An 18,506-nucleotide genomic window follows, 5' to 3' on the forward strand; every position below is an offset into this window, starting at 1 on the left:
AAGCAGCAGAGAGGTCAAGTAGGATGAGGACAGATGATCTAGAGCAGGGGTGTCAAACTCATTTTCACCGAGGGCCACATCAGCATAATGGTTGCCCTCGATGGGCCACAGTAACAGTATGAATGTAACAAAATGCAATGTAATTCAAAATAAATTAAATCACACCTTATTATATTGTTAAATAACTGTTACTGTATTTATTATGTATTCAACTTACAAATAGTACATATGCATTTGCACAGATGTAAAAATAAATGTTCAGTTTGAAACCCACATTACTTGAATCAGTGTTCAAACTATTTAAGCAAATAAAGAAAAATATTATAAACAAGTTATGATATTAACCCTTCACTTCATTCAGAACTTTTTTCAACACAGTCAAGGGGGGGACTATGGCACAACCAACATGTATTACAGAAGTAGCATTTTACAAAAAGAACAACAACAATGAGGTGATGCTGCCTGTCCTTGAACACATCAAGTAGATCCGTCCTCACCCTGAGACACCATCTCACACACATCCTCATTCATAGATCATGTTCTGGAAATAACAAACACAAAACAAAATGCTCCTACTCAGCCACCTTACTTCTGTATGGTATGGCATATCTCCATGCTCTGAGCCCCCCTCCTGCAGGAACAGCTGGAACTGGCGGTGATTCAGGCCACGCGCCCGAATAAAGTTCATTATTTTCATGACCGTGGTCATAATATCATCCAGCTCCAGAACCTTTCCACACAGAGCTTCTTGATGGATGATGCAGTGATACGTTATCAGGGGCGTGTGACAGTTACTTTTTTGCAATTTCTCCTTCATTAGTCCAAACAAGCCAGTTTTTCCTCCACACATTGCAGGTGCACCATCTGTCGTTAGTCCCACCAACTTTTCCCACGGCAATTTATTTTTACTTACAGACTTCTCCACTGCACCAAAAATGCCCCGGCCCGTTGTGGTCCCATGCATCGCAGCTACATACAAGAGCTCCTCAGTGACACAGAGGTCCGGCTTCACGCCTCTAATAAAAATGGATAGATGCACTGTAACCATGTTGTCTGTGCTTTCATCCACAGCTAATGAAAAAGATAGACAGCTGCGTGTCTCTTCGGCCAGCTGTGTTACTAAATTTCCTTTGTGGAGATTTCTCAATTCCAAATCGCCTTGACGGGACTTTGCTGCAGATGTAGTTTATGTGGCCCTCAGTATGATTTTTCTCCTTCAATTCTGAGAAATAAAGTTTTATTTGTATGTTTTGGATAGCGGAAAGACCTACATTACCCATAATCCTCAACCACCGACGACACCGATGATTCTCCAATCAGATTGAAGCTCACAGCGTCATGTATCGCCGTGATCAGGTTATTATTGGAGTGAATGGACGGCTGGAGCGTCTGCTCTGAGCGTCTCTTACCGCTGCGGACGGGTTTACATTGGAGTCAATTGAGAACCCAGAGCGTTCCATACAAATGTGGAAGGGTCCCTTTTGCATCAGTATCAGACGCCTAGGGGCATGACAACTCGTCGGTATTTTACGAGTTGGCAATGAGAACAGCAAAAACGTATGTTAAGACAATCATGCACCTATCACGTTCTCGCAGGCAAGATAAATTGACATGGCGGGCCCTACTCTTCCACCAAGGCATTTGCAAGTTCTTGATCATGTCTGTGGGGACACATGGCTACACATGGTTTTCCACTGCAAGGATGATCAGTTGTTCTTCTTGTCTCCCTGTAGCACTGTCTTAGGCATCTTACATTAGGGATATTGCAGTTTATTGCTCTGGCCACATCTGCAATACTCATGCCTCCCTGCAGCAGGCCTATGGCATGTTCATGCAGGCGAGCAGGCACCCTAGGCATCTTTCTTCTGTTGTTTCTCAGAGTCAGTAGCAAGGTCTCTTAAGTGTCCTAAGTTATTGCAACTGTGACCTTAATTGCCTACCGCCTGTAAACTGTTAGTGTCTTAAGGACTGTTCCACAGGTGAATGTGCAATAACTGTTTATAGTTCATTGAACAAGCATGAAAAACATTGTTTAAACCCTTTCCAATAAAGATATGTAATGCTTATTTGGATTTTACAAAATCATCTTTAAAATACAGTCTTCTGAAAAAGGGATGTAAGGCTGGTGACAAGATCTCTGATCCTAGAAGAAATACTCTCTATGGACAAAGAACTACTATGAGAGCGAACACTCGATCTCTCTCTCAATCATAGAATTAGCATCCTCACCTGAGATAGCACATCATGCTGAAGTAGAGACTGGAAGATCATCACGTCTTTTCTTCCCACACCCTTCTATTTCTCTGTATTGAGATCACCTTAAAAATCAGCATCTCCATCGGAAATGTCACATCATGCTGAGTGGAGACTAGGAGATCGTCACTACATTGTTTCCTTCTTCCTCTCCTCACAACTTCTCTCTCTGTGTCAAGATCACCTTAAACACACCCAAGGTCTATTCGCATTAAATAACATGTTTTAATGCGAATAGACCTTGGGTGTGTTTAAGGTGATCTTGACACAGAGAGAGAAGTTGTGAGGAGAGGTAAACACACCCAAGGTCTATATGCATTAAATAACATGTTTTAATGCGAATAAGATGTGGAATATACATGTTTATTATATTATACAAAAGGTCTCAGTGCAACTGGAAAATATGGTCTCATTCCGTCAGTAGCAGTTCAAATAAAAATATTGCATGCTGTTAAAGGCAGATAGGATCAGGATCTCTAGTATCTCCATAAATCACACATCGTGTGTGGCTTGACAGAAGGAGAGTTAAGTCCTTGTTACCGCAAATCCGCGACCAGGTTAGTACAGACTAAAATCCAGGTTTAGGTGGAGCATTGGGGCACGCCAACTGAGATTTTAGAGTCCAGGCTAACAACTTGGCATTAAGTTAAGTGTACTTAGATTGTACAGGCTCGTTATGAAATACCTGTTTAGGACAACAAAGTCTAAATAGGGGGAAGTCTAAACCTCTGGTTATTGTAATCTTTCTCTAGTTAAGGTGTACATGTGAACTATGGCATGATTATATAAAGCTAATTTTACTTAGATATTATTGGTCTATCTCTGTAGATTTTAGTGGTCATGACCTCTGGCTTGAAATAACATTATTGTAACTAAGTGTTACTATCTAAGGGGACTAAATAAAGTACTATTTAGGAAAGGGCAAGCATGGAGCGGTCGTCTAAATAGTACTAGTCAATTACCTCTGGCTAATGACCAAGACTGGTGAGTTTGTGACCGTGAGATCCGCGAACACGACCGGTGCGAGACTCTGAGTGACACTGAATCCGAATGAACGAGCACAACTTAAAGTATAGAATAAAATAGAATTAATCAAATGCAAAATATCAAAAGTATCAAAATACAAATAACTAAGAAATAAATATAACACGGAGGTTTTTATAATTGGAGTCAGATTTAACTTAAGAGAGAGTCAAACAGAATTGGAATGACAAATTTAATAATCTGGGGACTTCCGGCTGAGCATGTAAGTGAGAAGGTACGCGTGGAATGAGCTCCCGAGCATTTTATCTTTTAATTGTACTTTTCAGGCAACCTGAATCTTTTCTAAGACATTTGGTGCGCTCCTTTTCAATTACTCGGTCCACGACTATAACCAGAAAGGAATTATGGCTTCTGAAAGACTACGGAAACCTAAATCTTCACCGAGCACGACGAGTCGTGGCGACAAGCTACCGCTGGATTTTGAAAATCTCCGCAACACTTTAATAGGAGCTAACATCTACCATCCCAGTTCAGGTGAAAGCAGCTATTGACTCCACTCTGGCCCCAGTTGTTGCGTCGTTTGAGAGTTTTAAATCGGGCACTGAATCACAAGGATGGCGTATTGACGAGCTTAACCAGCACCTGAATGATTACAGTGACCGCACTGTAGCACTGGAACAGATGGAGCTGAAGCTAACTTCGGCTAACAAACAACTCACCGAGAAAGTTGAGGATTTAGAGTCCCGATCGCGGCGCTGCAATCTCCGGCTCATCTGTATTCCGGAACGAGAAGAACGGAGCGATCCGGTAACATTTATGTCAAAAATTTTTCCAGGATGTGCTCGGATCAGAAATCTTTCCGACTGCTCCATTGCTGGATAGAGCGCACCGGATTGGCCCCGTGCCCTCGGAGGAGCAGCGAGAGAATCAGAGGTCCAGAGTGATGATTGTGCGGTTTCACTACTTTCACGACAGAGAAAAAGTTGTTCGACGCGGGAATTGAAATCAACTTTTCCATCAGGGCCGTAAGTTCTTCATATTTCCTGACTTCAGCTCCAACGTCGCTAAGAGGAGGGCGGCCTTCGCTGCGGTGAGAAACAGCTTGCGTGAGAGAAATGTGCGATCTTCTCTCAGATACCCTGCTCGCCTTCGGATAGACCTCGGTGATGAGAGGCTGCAATTCGACTGTCCCCAAAAAGCGCAACGATGGTTTAATGAACGGTATCCTCCATCTTAATCTGTCTACATAACAGTTAACCGATTTATTAATACCTGTAATGGGACTGTAAAACTATGCGGGTGTGGACAACTATATCAGTTTCCATGTAAATATACAGGTTGCCTGTGATACATAATGACTGTGTTTTGTCTTGTTTGTTTTTTTTTTGCTCGGGAGTGACTTCACACAACAAGAATAGGAATAGTTCACAAGTATCGGATGTTCGGAGGTTCTGCCTCCATTGTTTGGGAATAGAGAGAAGATAATTGATGGTCATTGGGTTGTGGGGTGGGGGGAGGGTGGGGTGGTGTGTTGTTGTTGTGGGTTTTTCTCCCCCCCCCCCCCCCCCCTTTCCTTATTGATATCTCTCTGTACTCCATTCTGTACTAATCTAAATTGATGGAAAATACCCGAAGCTCATTCAGATTCCTAAGTTGGAATGTGAAAGGTCTGAATGGTCCCATTAAAAGATCCAAGGTTTTGACACATTTAAAACTACAAAAACCTGACGTTGCATTTCTTCAGGAAACTCATCTCCGTCTCAGGGATCAACGCAGACTCCAAGCTCGCTGGACATCGCATATGTTCCACTCCAATTTTGATTCCAGGTCCAGGGGAGTTTCTATTTTGATAAATAAGACTGTGCCCTTTTCTTTTGATAACGTTATTTCTGATGTAAATGGTAGATATGTGATTGTGGAAGGGAAAATTTCACAAACGCCAGTAGTTTTGGTGAATGTATATGCGATTTTTGATAGTGCTCCTTTTGCTCAGAATTTGTTATCAAAAATTCCTGCTTTGAACACACATCTCTTGATATTTGGGGGAGATTTAAACTGTGTTATTGACCCGGTTTTGGACAAATCTAGCGCTGTTGCAAAGGCTCCCTCTGCAATGGCAAAGGTATTCTCTGAGTTTATGGTTCAGAATGGTTACATTGATCCGTGGAGGTATTTTAACCCCACAGTGAGAAAAAAAATTTTTTTTCTCACGTACATAAATCTTTTTCTCGCATTGATTATTTTTTTTATTAATAACTCTCTAATTTCTCAATATCTACCAATTGTTATTTCAGACCATGCTCCTCTAAGTCTTGACATTCTTCTACCTTCACATCGCGCCTTTCGTCCACCATGGAGGCTTAACTCTCTACTTCTATCCGATTCAGCGTTTTGCAAGTATATTTCTACTTCAATAGATGATTTTCTTCTTACTAATCAAACTGATTCAATCTCTTACTCTTTACTTTGGGAAACTTTAAAGGCCTTCTTAAGGGGACAGATAATCTCTTATTCCGCTCATGCCAATAAGCAACGCAAGGATAAGAAAAAAGAAATATCAGATAATATTCGAGCCATTGATGACCAATATGCTCTCCGACCCCTGAGCTGCATAAACAAAGCCTTAATTTGCAGGCGGAGTTCGAGTTGTTATCGACAGGTGAGGCGGAAAGGCTGTTGTTACATACACGTGGCAATTATTATGAATATGGAGATAAGGTCGGTCGGTTGTTGGCTCACCAACTGCGTAGCTGAGTGGCCTCGCGCTCTATCACTCAGATTATGCAGTCCAGTGGTGCATTAACCTCGGATTCTGTAGAAATTAATTCAACTTTTAAAAGTTTTTACTCCTCTTTATACACAGCTGGATCTCCTGACAATTCAGGTAACATGGACCATTTTCTTGGAAATATTGATTTTCCTGGAGTTGACAGTCTATTGGCATCTGAGCTTGACAGCCCCATCACCTTAGATGAGATCACTAACTCAGTCAACTCATTGCAATCTAGGAAATCACCTGGCCCGGACGTGTTTCCTGCCGAATTTTATAAGAAATTTCATGTTGTATTGGCCCCATTACTTCTAGCTGTATTCGAGGAATCCTTAGAACTAGGGACGCTGCCACAAACATTGAGACAAGCGTCTATAACTCTATTGCTCAAAGATGGGAAGGACCCGACATTATGTAATTCGTACAGACCTATTAACCTCCTCAATGTTGATGTCAAGATTTTAGCCAAACTTTTGGCCTCTCGTTTGGAGGGAGTTCTCCCTAGCATTATTTCAGAGGAGCAAACCGGGTTTATAAAAGGACGGCATTCCTTTTCTAATATTCGTACTCTACTTAGCATTTTGTATTCAAAACAAAACAGCGCCTCATCTGAAGTGGTCATCTCTTTGGACGCAGAAAAGGCATTTGATAGGATCGAATGGGAATATCTTTTTATGGCGCTAAGGAGGTTCGGCTTTGGGGACGGACTGATATCATGGATCCGTTTATTATATGTGGAACCGCAGGCTTCCATATATACCAACGATGCTAAATCTGACTATTTTACTCTGTCACGGGGTACGTGCCAGGGATGTCCTCTGTCACCCTTACTTTTTGCCATAGCAGTTGAGCCTCTCTCGATGGTGCTTAGAACTCTTCCTGTATTTCAGGGTATAATTCGCAAAGGAAGTGAACATAAACTAGCCCTATATGCTGACGACTTAGTACTTTATGTTACAGATCCGATTGCATCTAGTCCTGAGATAATACGCATATTAAATGACTTTGGGAAATTTTCCGGGTATAAATTGAACCTGCAGAAGAGTGAATGCTTACCCATAAACCAATCTGGGCAAAAAAATAAAACAGACTGAAATACTTTTTCATTTGGAGGACTCAAAATTCAAATATCTCGAGTTAATGTCACCCGTTGTTATTCTGCGTTAATGGCGGCGAATTTTGCACCCTTAATTTCATACATGAAGTCGGCCTTCCAAAGATGGGCAGCTCTACCATTATCCCCTCTTGGTAGAATAAACACAGTAAAAATGAACATTCTTCCAAAATTCCTGGAAAACTCCCAGGGTTACCAAATTTTCACTTCAGAGGAGTCGACTAAGTGGTGGCCTCTCCTTGCCCAATTTCATGTATTATTATTGTGCGGTTAATATTCAGAAACTGGTGCTCTGGGTGCAGGCCCTCTCTCTTCCATGGTGCCACTTAGAAGCGAAGTCTTGTACTTCAACCTCCCTCCCTGCTATGGTGTTCTCCTCCCTTCCTATAGCCCTTTCACAATACACGGATAATCCAATAGTATGTACCTCTCTAAAAATTTTCTATCAGTTTCACCGTCATTTTAAATTCATCTCGGCCTCAACCATGGCACCTATATGTAATAGCCACCTCTTTCCCCCCTCCTTTATGGATTCCACATTCTCTTTGTGGGAAAAGAAGGGTCTGAAACGCTTTGAGGATCTTTTCATTAATAATAATAATAATAATTCATAATTTGTTTGCAAACTTTTCTGAATTATCCTCCTCATTCAGCCTGCCTCCGTCTCACCTATTCCGTTTCTTTCAAGTTAGGCATTGTGTCTCCTCCCTATTCGCTGGTTTTCCCTCCTTACCTACAAAGTCTGCATGGGAAGAGGTGTTCAAACTGAATCCTAATAAGGGTGGCATTATTTCACGGATATATGCAACGATGTGGTCACAGGACGTTTCTTACAATATCAAAACCATTGGTGCTTGGGAAGAGGAATTGGGCCTGGAGCTTGAGGATGATTACTGGGGCAGAGCGTTAGATAATATACGTACCACCACGTCATGTGCTAGACTTAGTTTCATACAATTTAAAGTGGTCCACAGAGCTCACCTCTCTAGGACAAAACTGTCTACAATATATCCCAATGTTCCTGACGTGTGAAAAATGCAAACTTTCGCCCTGTAACCTCAGTCATAAACCTCAAACCTTCAGCTCCCTCCAGAGATTTTCTATGGGATTAAGGTCTGGAGACTGGCTAGGCCACTCCAGGACCTTAATGTGCTTCTTCTTGAGCCACTCCTTTGTTGCCTTGGCCGTGTGTTTTGGGTCATTGTCATGCTGGAATACCCATCCACGACCCATTTTAAATGCCCTGGCTGAGTGAAGGAGGTTCTCACCCAAGATTTGACGGTACATGGCCCCGTCCATCGTCCCTTTAATGCGGTGAAGTTGTCCTGTCCCCTTAGCAGAAAAACACCCCCAAAGCATAATGTTTCCACCTCCGTGTTTGACGGTGGGGATGGTGTTCTTGGGGTCATAGGCAGCATTCCTCCTCCTCCAAACACGGCGAGTTGAGTTGATGTCAAAGAGCTCCATTTTGGTCTCATCTGACCACAACACTTTCACCCAGTTGTCCTCTGACTCATTCAGATGTTCATTGACAAACTTCAGACGGGCATGTATATGTGCTTTCTTGAGCAGCGGACCTTGCGGGCGCTGCAGGATTTCAGTCCTTCACGGCGTAGTGTGTTACCAATTTTTTTCTTGATGACTATGGTCCCAGCTGTCTTGAGATCATTGACAAGATCCTCCTGTGTAGTTCTGGGCTGATTCCTCACTGTTCTCATGATCGTTGCAACTCTGCGAGGTGAGATCTTGCATGGAGCCCCAGGCCGAGGGAGATTGACAGTTCTTTTGTGTTGCTTCCATTTGCGAATAATCGCACCAACTGTTGTCACCTTCTCACCAAGCTGCTTGGCAACGGTCCAAGCCCATTCCAGACTTGTGTAGGTCTACAATCTTGTCCCTGACATCCTTGGAGAGCTCTTTGGTCTTGGCCATGATGGAGAGTTTGGAATCTGACTGATTGATTGCTTCTGTGGACAGGTGTCTTTTATACAGGTAACAAACTGAGATTAGGAGCACTCCCTTTAAGAGTGTGCTCCTAATCTCAGCTCGTTACCTGTATAAAAGACACCTGGGAGCCAGAAATCTTTCTGATTGAGAGGGGGTCAAATACTTATTTCCCTCATTAAAATGCAAATCAATTTATAACATTTTTGACATGCGTTTTTCTGGATTTTCTTCTTGTTATTCTGTCTCTCACTGTTCAAATAAATCTACCATTAAAATTATAGACTGATCATTTCTTTGTCAGTGGGCAAACGTACAAAATCAGCAGGAGATCAAATACTTTTTTCCCTCACTGTAGATGTCTGTCCTTTAATTGCCATCTTTGGTGTTCCATCTCAGCGTCAACCTCTGAACCATAAAGAAGCTAGTGTTGTGGCCTTTGCATCGTTACTTGCTCGGCGCAGAATACTGTTGTCTTGGACCTCTCCACAACCCCCCTCTATATCAGTCTGGCTTAAAGACTTAATCTTCTTTTTAAAACTTGAAAAAATCAAGTACAACATCAGAGGCAGGAGTGACTCGTTTTTGGGAAAATGGGCACAATTTATTACCTACTTCAATGATGTACGCACCCTGGTGGTGGATTGAGGAGTGGTGGACTGTAATTCCTGATCATCTTACCCCTTTTTTGTTGTTGTTGTTTTGGGTTTTTATGTTTGTTAGTTTTTTGTTTTTGTTTGTTTGTTTGTTTGTTTTTTTCTCTGGTTGTTTGTTTATTGTTTTTTTTTGTTTCCCCCTTTCTTTTGGTTTTGGCTGTGGTTGTTTGTTGGGGTTGTTGTGTGGGGTGTTATGTAAAATGTAAATTTTCAATAAAAATTCGATGATAAAAAAAAATTAATAATCTAAATGTATTCACATCGCTTCGAAAAAGACAGAAGCACACTGGAAGCCTTCTACCACATCATTGGATACCGTCGTTGGACCAGTGAGTAGACGTTTCTTTTTTTTGCTGAGTATATTTATTGCTAATTATGGTTACTGCAGGAAACATTTGTACATTTTATGACTTTTGCACACTTCTCTGCAGGTGTCATGTCATGGCATCACATTTATTGTTATTCATATAGCATGAATGCATTTTGCACCAAGATACACTTGGGTAGTGTACAAGTATAATTACTAAATAAATAAATAAATAGATAGATAGATAGATAGATAGATAGATAAATAAATAAAATGAACTATTAAGCAAATAAGTTTAAAATTAATATCTGTAAACAGTAAATCTATAAAATCTGACAAATTAGTATTTCTGTATTAACTTACACACTTATTTATTTTAGGTTGGTGCTTCTCAACCTATTCCAGTTTTTGGCATGTAAGGCTAAAAGCTAGTTTTCCAACTGTTAACTATAATCTGGTGTTTCAACAACACTAATCAGCACTGGTTGTTAGAAAGCATACCTACATGCTCAAGTTAGATAGTTAGCCAATTGTTTATGATTTGTTAGGCAGTAGCTGTGTCCCAGTTGGCATGCTATCTGTCCTAAATAGTATACAAGATTAGAATTATTGTGTCCCAAATCATTGTATATTGAAACAAGTATCCCAGAGGTACCCAGATGGTCTGTTATTTCTGGTAGATTTCGAAGTGTGGATCCGTGGACACTTTTTCAGCTAATATTGCCCTTGAACGAGGGAGGAGGAGTTTTCTGATGGGCTGCTTCACCGAATTCGCATTTTGGAGAGGTGTAAATAAATGTGAAAAAAATTAATCAAGGGTATCAGAAATGAACCTTTATACTATAAATTATATAAGGAATAATGAACGAAGAAGTGCTGAAATGTAACAAGGAGTTTGTTTACGGTGACAGTGTTCTCTTCTGGGCAACAAAATTCTCTTCTGTTACATCCGTGACGTGTTAATATATCCCAGTACTTGCATACTCCTTTACTACACACTCAAAAGTATGTACTTTTTCCTCACAAAAAGAGTACATACTTTTAGTACGTAGTATAAGTAGACAAACTGGGAATCAAGTTGTGTTTTGCCTTCATAATGAAGCACACAAATAAAGGCTACTTGACTGTTAATAGCTCCCCCTTGTACAGAATTTTCAGCTTGACAACAATGCATGTGCAAGTTAATTATGAAGACTGGTCCATGAGATGCTTTGCATCGGTTAAAAAAGTTTCTAATGAAAGGAACATACACAAGTTGCAAAATGTATTTTATCTTGTATTAGAATGTATTATAATGTACAGAAATTTGAAAATGACTGATTTGTCTTCATATTTAAATATACATATACTATGATATAATAACTTCATACAACAGGGCTTGTTACACAATCTTATTGTACATCCAAAATGTATACTTTTAGAACATATGATGTTGCTATGAAGCTAGCAAATTAAACAATGATTGTAGTATCAGTGAGGCACTATATTAATTATAGGCTAAAAGTATGGCAGAAAGCAATTAATGGTCAAGAATATTTTATAGAATAAGTAAACACAAAATATGTGGGCAGCTCAGTGGTGCAGCAGGTAGTTATGAAGCCTTACAGTTCCTGCATTCAGGGTTCCTAGGTTCCAATTACTGTCTCTGAGGCATTTTGAATGCTCTTCATGTAGGTTTCCACCACGTACTGCAGTTTCTTTGCAAGTATCAAATAGCAGACAAGCCAGCAGACGGATTGGCTCTACTAAATTGCATTGGACAGACATCTGGTCCAGGGTGCATTCCTGCCTCCAAGATGAGCTCTGACATCTCTTTTGTTTTATGTTAATAAACATTCACTGTCTGAAATGTCTTGAAGAAAACATTATATTAAGTTTTGCAGTTAGTGTTGCTTTCATACTTTTCAGTGTATGCAAATAAACAAATCAACTTTTGTAAATAAACAGGCCTTCTGAATTGCTTAGTATGTTTTGGGTAAATATAACATCTTGGTGCCTTGGTTTATATAAGCTCATTAGATAGGAAGCTCTCTGTAACTTTTTTATCATAAGATCTCACGTTGTCAGATGCTAAAGCAATATGCAAATTATTCCAGAAGAGAGGCTGGGCTCGAGGGTTCTTAGGCCAGGAGAGAACTGACTTTCTGCATAGCCTTTTTCTCATCTGCAAGTACTTGAGCTTGGGGAAAAGAGGATCCAGGAGGACCACAATTGCAACATCCACTTTCTCATCCAGCAGTCTCTGCTGGACCAGAATGAAAGCTTGCTTTATTACCCCATTCAGAGAAGCACAGCCACCCTGATTAGTCAGCACAAACACTGTTTTCCTGCTGTTGTACACTGCGTTGTGTAGATTCTCAATGCATGATACTCCTGGTATCCAGTCCCGTTCCTCCAGACAGAGCCGGAATTTCCATCTTCCTCTGCTTTCCAAGTTAATCAACATCTCATTGTAGATCCAATCTCTCACTGCCTTGTTCTTTGTATCAAACACCACAAATGCATCATGTTGGTTGTTCATGTTGTTTCCGTGAAGTGGCATGTAACCCTTGTGTCCTGCCCACAATATCTGGAAACAATACCACAGGTCCCAGCCATATAGATGCCTCAAAAGGGGGACTGCAGTTGCTGCAATAGTAAGGAGGAAAGTAAAGAGGAAGGAAACACTGCCAAATATCTCCTGGCAGGAGCGAGGATCAATGGAAAGGACATTTACTCCTGTCTGTGATTCAGGAAAACCACAGCGAACATCTGTAGTGAGGTGTGGAATATCCACAGGACTTGTTCGCAGAAAATCAGTAAACCAGGAAGTAGCACAGCTACATGTAAATGGGTTAGCATGCAGTGTTAGCTTGCAGGAGATCTTTGAAGTGATACAAATGGTATTGCCTTTCTGTAATGATGGGGGGAGAGCGTGCATCTCTAAGATCTTTAACTGGTTGTGATTGAGCATCAGTTCTTTAAGACCTGTTGCCTGACTAAAGAAAGACTCTGGAATTGCACTTAGTCGGTTATGACTGAGGTCCAGGCTTCTAAGCTTAATGCCAAAGTAGATAACGCTGTCTGGCAAATTAAACAGATAGTTTCCACTGAGGTTCAGATAGCACAGTTGACTGAGAACGGAGATATTGTTCCAGGGAAAGTAATTCAGTAGGTTTGAGTCCATCTTGAGCACATGAATACTTGGAGGAAGGTTAACTATTGCTTCTGGGGAACATGATCTAAGCTTGTTGTCAGAAATGTCCAGGTATGTAAGGTTTGTCAACCCCTGAAAGAATCGTATGTACTGATCTCCACTGGTGTCCCACATGATGTCCAAACGATTTCCAGAGAATAACAGGCACTTTAGAGATGTGCTATAAAGTGTGTTGGAGATTCGCATGCCAATGTTATTGTTTGCTAAACTAAGAACTTCAAGTGAAGTCAGGTTCTTTATGAAAGTGAAGCGGTGCCCAATTCCCCTCATCTGAAAATGGAATTCATTGTTGCTAAGATCAAGAGCCTTCAGTGTTCTCCTTAGCTCCTGGAATGCTTCATTAAAGTAAAGGTCAATACGGTTGTGTGCCATGTTGAGGTATACCAGTTCGGTAAGAGGATAAAACTGCTGGCCATTTAAACTTTGACTCATATAGTTATAGGACAGGTCCAAGCACACTGTTTTCTCCATTCCTTTGAAAGTACTTGCATTCAGCCATGGTATATTGTTTTGTGACAGGTCAAAAAAGAGTTTTCGATAACAGAAACACTTTTGGAAATTCATCATTGAATAACTTTTTGGACATTCTTTGTCAGTGCAGTGTAAATAGTTCATCTGGAGCTTTGACTCAAATGCAGGCATGTCTTGAAGATTCAGGTGATCATCCCTCTGATATCTATCCAGGGTCATGGCATTATTAGAGCTTGCTGTGTAGTATGGGTTGATGGTTAGCATGTTCTGTGAAAGCACAACCATTCTCAACGATCTCAGCTGGTTAAATGCAGTTACATTACAAGAACTAATGAAGTTCATGCGCAGGTCAAGATACTCAAGCTGTGTTAGGTTGAACAGAGGTCTAAGGCTATTGTTCGACAACTGATGAAAGAAAAGCCCACTTAAATGAAGGTTCCTCAATGACTTCATTCTGCTAATAGAGGGTGACAGTATCAGCTCTGAAAATGTTTTCAGCGGTTGATAATTATATAGAAGATTAAGGGACACAACACCCTGCAGTTCCTCATAGAATGTGCCATTACGGATGCTGTAGGCAAGGAGATTTTCTGAGAGGTCAAGTGTCTTTAGTTTCTTTAGTTGTGCAAAAAGATTTTTAGGAATGGAATAGATCGAGTTTCCCCGTAGACTAAGGATAACAAGTGACTCTCTCTGATCAAAAAAAGCGTTGTCATGCAGGCCTAAGGATGAATTATTTGGGCAAGGAAAGCAAGGTTGAGCAGCATGATCACACCTTTGGCAGTTCCACTGCAGATTAAGGAAACTGAGTTTAGTGAGGTTTGTAAAAGAGCTTTCCCAGATCTCTGTAATTCTGTTTTCTGTAAGGTCTAGACTTTCCAGTGAGGAAGGCAATTGTTTGGGAACGGAAGACATATTATTAAAGCCAAGGGTGAGGTTCTGAAGCTCGGGTAAATCCTGAAACACCATTTGATCAATGAAAAATGATTCATTACAGGGGTTGGCATAGTAGCAATTCTTGGCAAGAAGCAGTTGTTTGAGAAAAGGTGTTCCTAGGGGTTGTTCAATCCGGAAAATATTATTAAATTCTAATCCTAAAACCTCAAGGTGCTGGGGTAGAAGAGGAATAGTCTTGAGACTATTTCCTGCCAATTGAAGGAAGGTCAAGTTCTTGAGATTAACAAATGCTTCCGGATCAATAATCACTTGGCATGAAGGCAATTTCAATGCTTTGAGGCGCCCAGGCAAACAATTCCACATTAAACTTAGACTCTGAAGATTGGGAATACCTGAGAAATCATCACGTTTTACTTGATGTATACGATTTTCATCCAGGTTTAATGAGATGATAGAAAATGACATAAATTTAGGGATGCTCATGAGGTCTCTGCGCTTGCAGTCTAAATGTATGTTACCATTACTGTTGGTGTTACTGTCACAAGGGTAGAATTTAGGGTTCATTGTTTTGACCAAATTCAGTTGATCCAGTACAAAAAATAGGTACAATCCGGGTCCAAACATGAACTATAGGCAGAGAGAGAGACACGTTAGATGTAAATTTGTTAAAACATGACGGTATAGCACACTAATACAATAATACAATTGTACAATTATGTTTTTAAATTTTCTGCCATAAGTGTGATTATGATTTTTTTTTTTTGTCATGCTGTTACCAAACTTTTAACTAGAGATTAGGCCTTACATATTACATTTTGAATAAATTAAATATGTACCTCATTCAAAATACTTTCCTTAAAAATATATGTAAATATGTAAGCTGTGTAGCTATTTATATAAATACAGCTATTATATGTACATAACATCTCAGCAACAATTTGTCAATACTATTAGGTCAGAAAGTCTTGATTGTCAATCTGTGTATAGTAGATGTTCAAAGTACAGGAAATAAAAGTAACACTAACAATTTAAAGGATATAAGGAATGAATATGAAATTCTATTTGACAATAGCCCTTGTAAGTTATAATAATTTAATTTCATTAACAGCTAATGCATGCATCCTTCAGATGTCATCAGAAAATAAGAAACAAAAACACTTGCCTGTCTACTATAACTAAACAGTCCTAGTCTATTTACATGCGTAAGAACAGTACAAATATGTAGTAATAGTGCCATAAAAAGTGTCTGTGATATTTTGTAAAATAATTTGTATGATCCTCAAGAAAGTCAGTATATGATACATGGTATTATGAAATTATTGAGTTACATCTGACACTATTGTTGAGAAACATAAAATTACAGGATATGGTCGTATGTGTATTTTGAATTTTTTTTTTTCTCATTTAGCCACGATTCTCATGGGATGGCTATATTTCCAAAGTGTTGAGAACCAAGAATCATTAATAAGTATTAAGACATCATTATTAAGTAATCATTATTAGGTATGTCAAATCGCTAAAGAAAGAAATAATCGTTTCTCTAAATAAAACTTATGTTGGATGCATATTTAAGCCCTGAGACATAAAATAAACCTCTGACATAGCCACAGTTAAATACATCATGAATATTTCTTGGTTCTTAACATGAATAATTTTTAAACAAAGTTACTTACCAAGAGCATCTGCATCTTTACCTGTAGATTTGAAGTTTACAGATGAGAAAGTAATCTAATAAAAGACAGCTTCCCAGAGCATTCAGGCATTTACAGAAGTGAAAACATTCAACCCAGAATAACACTATGAACTGCATGCAAATCACCCTATGTATAAGCACAGGTGGTCAGGCCCTGTGATAGAAGACCTCACAAAAAAGGCACATTATCTTAATTTTTTGTCTCAAAAGCTAAAAGGGAATGAATCTTTTTGTCTTGGATATTCCAGATTCCCTCAAACACAATGAGTTTTGAAAGTTGTGCAGTTCGTAAACAACTGTGTCTAAAGAAGAAAAGAAAGAATGATAAATATATGCATTTGGAAACTGAATCTATTCTTTCTCGAACCTCATCTGCTCTGTGGGAACAGGTGTCATGACAGTCTTGTGACAGTATCACTGTCTTAAAAAAAAAAAAAAAAAGAAGAAAGAAATCAGACAATGTAGAATAAAATACACATTTTAAACATGTTTATTTTGAAAATCAACATGGATTATCCATAGTGTATCAAACATTTACAGAATAAAGAACCATTAAAGCTCTGGTTAAAAAAAAAAAAAAAAAAAAAAAAAAAAAAAAAAAAAGGAGAGAGAGAGAGAGAGGGACAAAAGAGAATGAAAATACATAATTATTTTTAAATGAGAACATCAGTATAGTAATCGAAAGTGTCAAAGATCATTTGTGAGAGCAGCCACAAAAGCTGCTGTGTTTAGTACATTTTCAAGTGTCTTATTTAGATCAGTTTGATTTAAACTTCAAGTAACACATTAGTGTACCAATACAATTTTTCTTAATGTTTGTATATTAACAAACTGAAAGAGACACTTAGTTACCTTCCTTATTTATCATAGTTATCAAATAAACCTCAATGGCCTAACAACAAATTCGTGTTTCAGATTGCCTATATTTTAATTTAAATACGTAAGGCCATTATAAGTATATTACATAGTCTCTTGTGATTATAGATTGAGGTGCTGGATGATCCACAGTGCAACGTTCATAAATCCATCAGATTCTGCATCAACTTTGGACAAAGAGTGGTTGTTATCTGGATACCATAATAACCTATGGATAAAAAATACATAAATAAAATTTTATATATATATATATATATATATATATATATATATATATATATATATATATATATATATATATATATATATATATATATATATATATATATATATATATAAAATTTACAATTTTCTTTTTTAGAATTTATATTTTATCAAAATAATATCATGTTTTACATATCTTCCTTTTGGTACCACTGTAAAAAACACTTTTTGTCTAAGACATTAAATGATTTTCATTAATCATTATCAAGAAGGCCTTTTACCTGACAGGTACTTGGAAAGCTTTCAGAGCTTTGTAGTACTCAATGCCCTGCTTATTAGGTACACGCTTATCTTCTGCTCCCAGGCCAAGCAGCACAGGAGTCTTTACCTAAGGAGAGACACAAAAACTTAGACATAACATATTTTATACAATGCTGTATAAAGTACGCCCCATCCTAAAGTCTGTATGTTTGGAGAAAAATTGTACATTGCTTAATTGTATGTGCTATATTAATGTACCATTTTAAGTTGACATAATTTGTACTGCTTCTTGTTTGTACTGTTTTATTCTAGTTTTACAGGAAAACTTTCAGTAAAATTTTTAAAGAGAAAGCTTACCCAGTCTTTCATTTTTTGAAAGAGTGATGTCCAATAGTTCAAATAACTAATTTCATTTTCAAATAACAGTTTAAATAAATGTTTAACAGTGATTGAAATGTACATTTTCAGTATGAAAAATGCACATAACTAAGAACATAAGAATGCTCAGCTTGTTCAGTTCAGCAATGCTCAGCATACAGTGCATCCGGAAAGTATTCATAGCGCTTCACTTTTTCCACATTTTGTTATGTTACAGTCTTATTCCAAAATGGATTAAACTCATTATTTTCTACATACAATACCCCATAATGACAACATGAAAGAAGTTTGTTTGAAATCTCTGCAAATTTATTAAAAATAAAAAACAAAAAAGAGGACATGTACATAAGTATTCGCATCCTGTTTCCACTAATCATCCTTGAGATGTTTCTAAAACTTGATTGGAGTCCACCTGTGATAAATTCAGTTGATTGGGCATGATTTGGAAAGGCACACACCTGTCTATATAAGGTCCCACAGTTAACAATGCATGTCAGAGCTC

The 18,506-nt window shown here is 38.8% G+C and overlaps 2 protein-coding genes across 4 annotated transcripts in view; both read right to left on the reverse strand.

The window, feature by feature from the left end:
- Window positions 1-11,279: 11,279 nt before the first annotated feature.
- On the reverse strand, window positions 11,280-16,642 carry tlr9 (toll-like receptor 9). The gene is made up of 2 exons (XM_017468308.3): window positions 16,266-16,642; window positions 11,280-15,219 (listed from the first exon to the last, which is right to left on the reverse strand). Exons 1-2 carry the CDS (start codon window positions 16,278-16,280, stop codon window positions 12,031-12,033), a joined length of 3,204 nt encoding a protein of 1,067 aa, XP_017323797.2. The 5' UTR covers window positions 16,281-16,642; the 3' UTR covers window positions 11,280-12,030.
- A 116-nt stretch (window positions 16,643-16,758) lies between these two features.
- Window positions 16,759-18,506, reverse strand: part of apeh (acylaminoacyl-peptide hydrolase) — a 36,462-nt gene continuing 34,714 nt past the window's right edge. For all 3 annotated transcript variants that reach the window (XM_017468310.3, XM_017468313.3, XM_017468312.3), the window contains exons 22-23: window positions 17,647-17,753; window positions 16,759-17,369 (exon numbers count right to left, since the gene is read on the reverse strand). In XM_017468310.3, coding sequence (XP_017323799.1) covers window positions 17,264-17,369; window positions 17,647-17,753 — 213 coding nt within the window. In that variant the 3' untranslated portion in view covers window positions 16,759-17,263. The remainder of the gene's footprint in view (window positions 17,370-17,646; window positions 17,754-18,506) is intronic.

Source organism: Ictalurus punctatus, chromosome 5, assembly GCF_001660625.3.
Source record: "Ictalurus punctatus breed USDA103 chromosome 5, Coco_2.0, whole genome shotgun sequence".
Taxonomy (NCBI): Eukaryota; Metazoa; Chordata; class Actinopteri; order Siluriformes; family Ictaluridae; genus Ictalurus; species Ictalurus punctatus.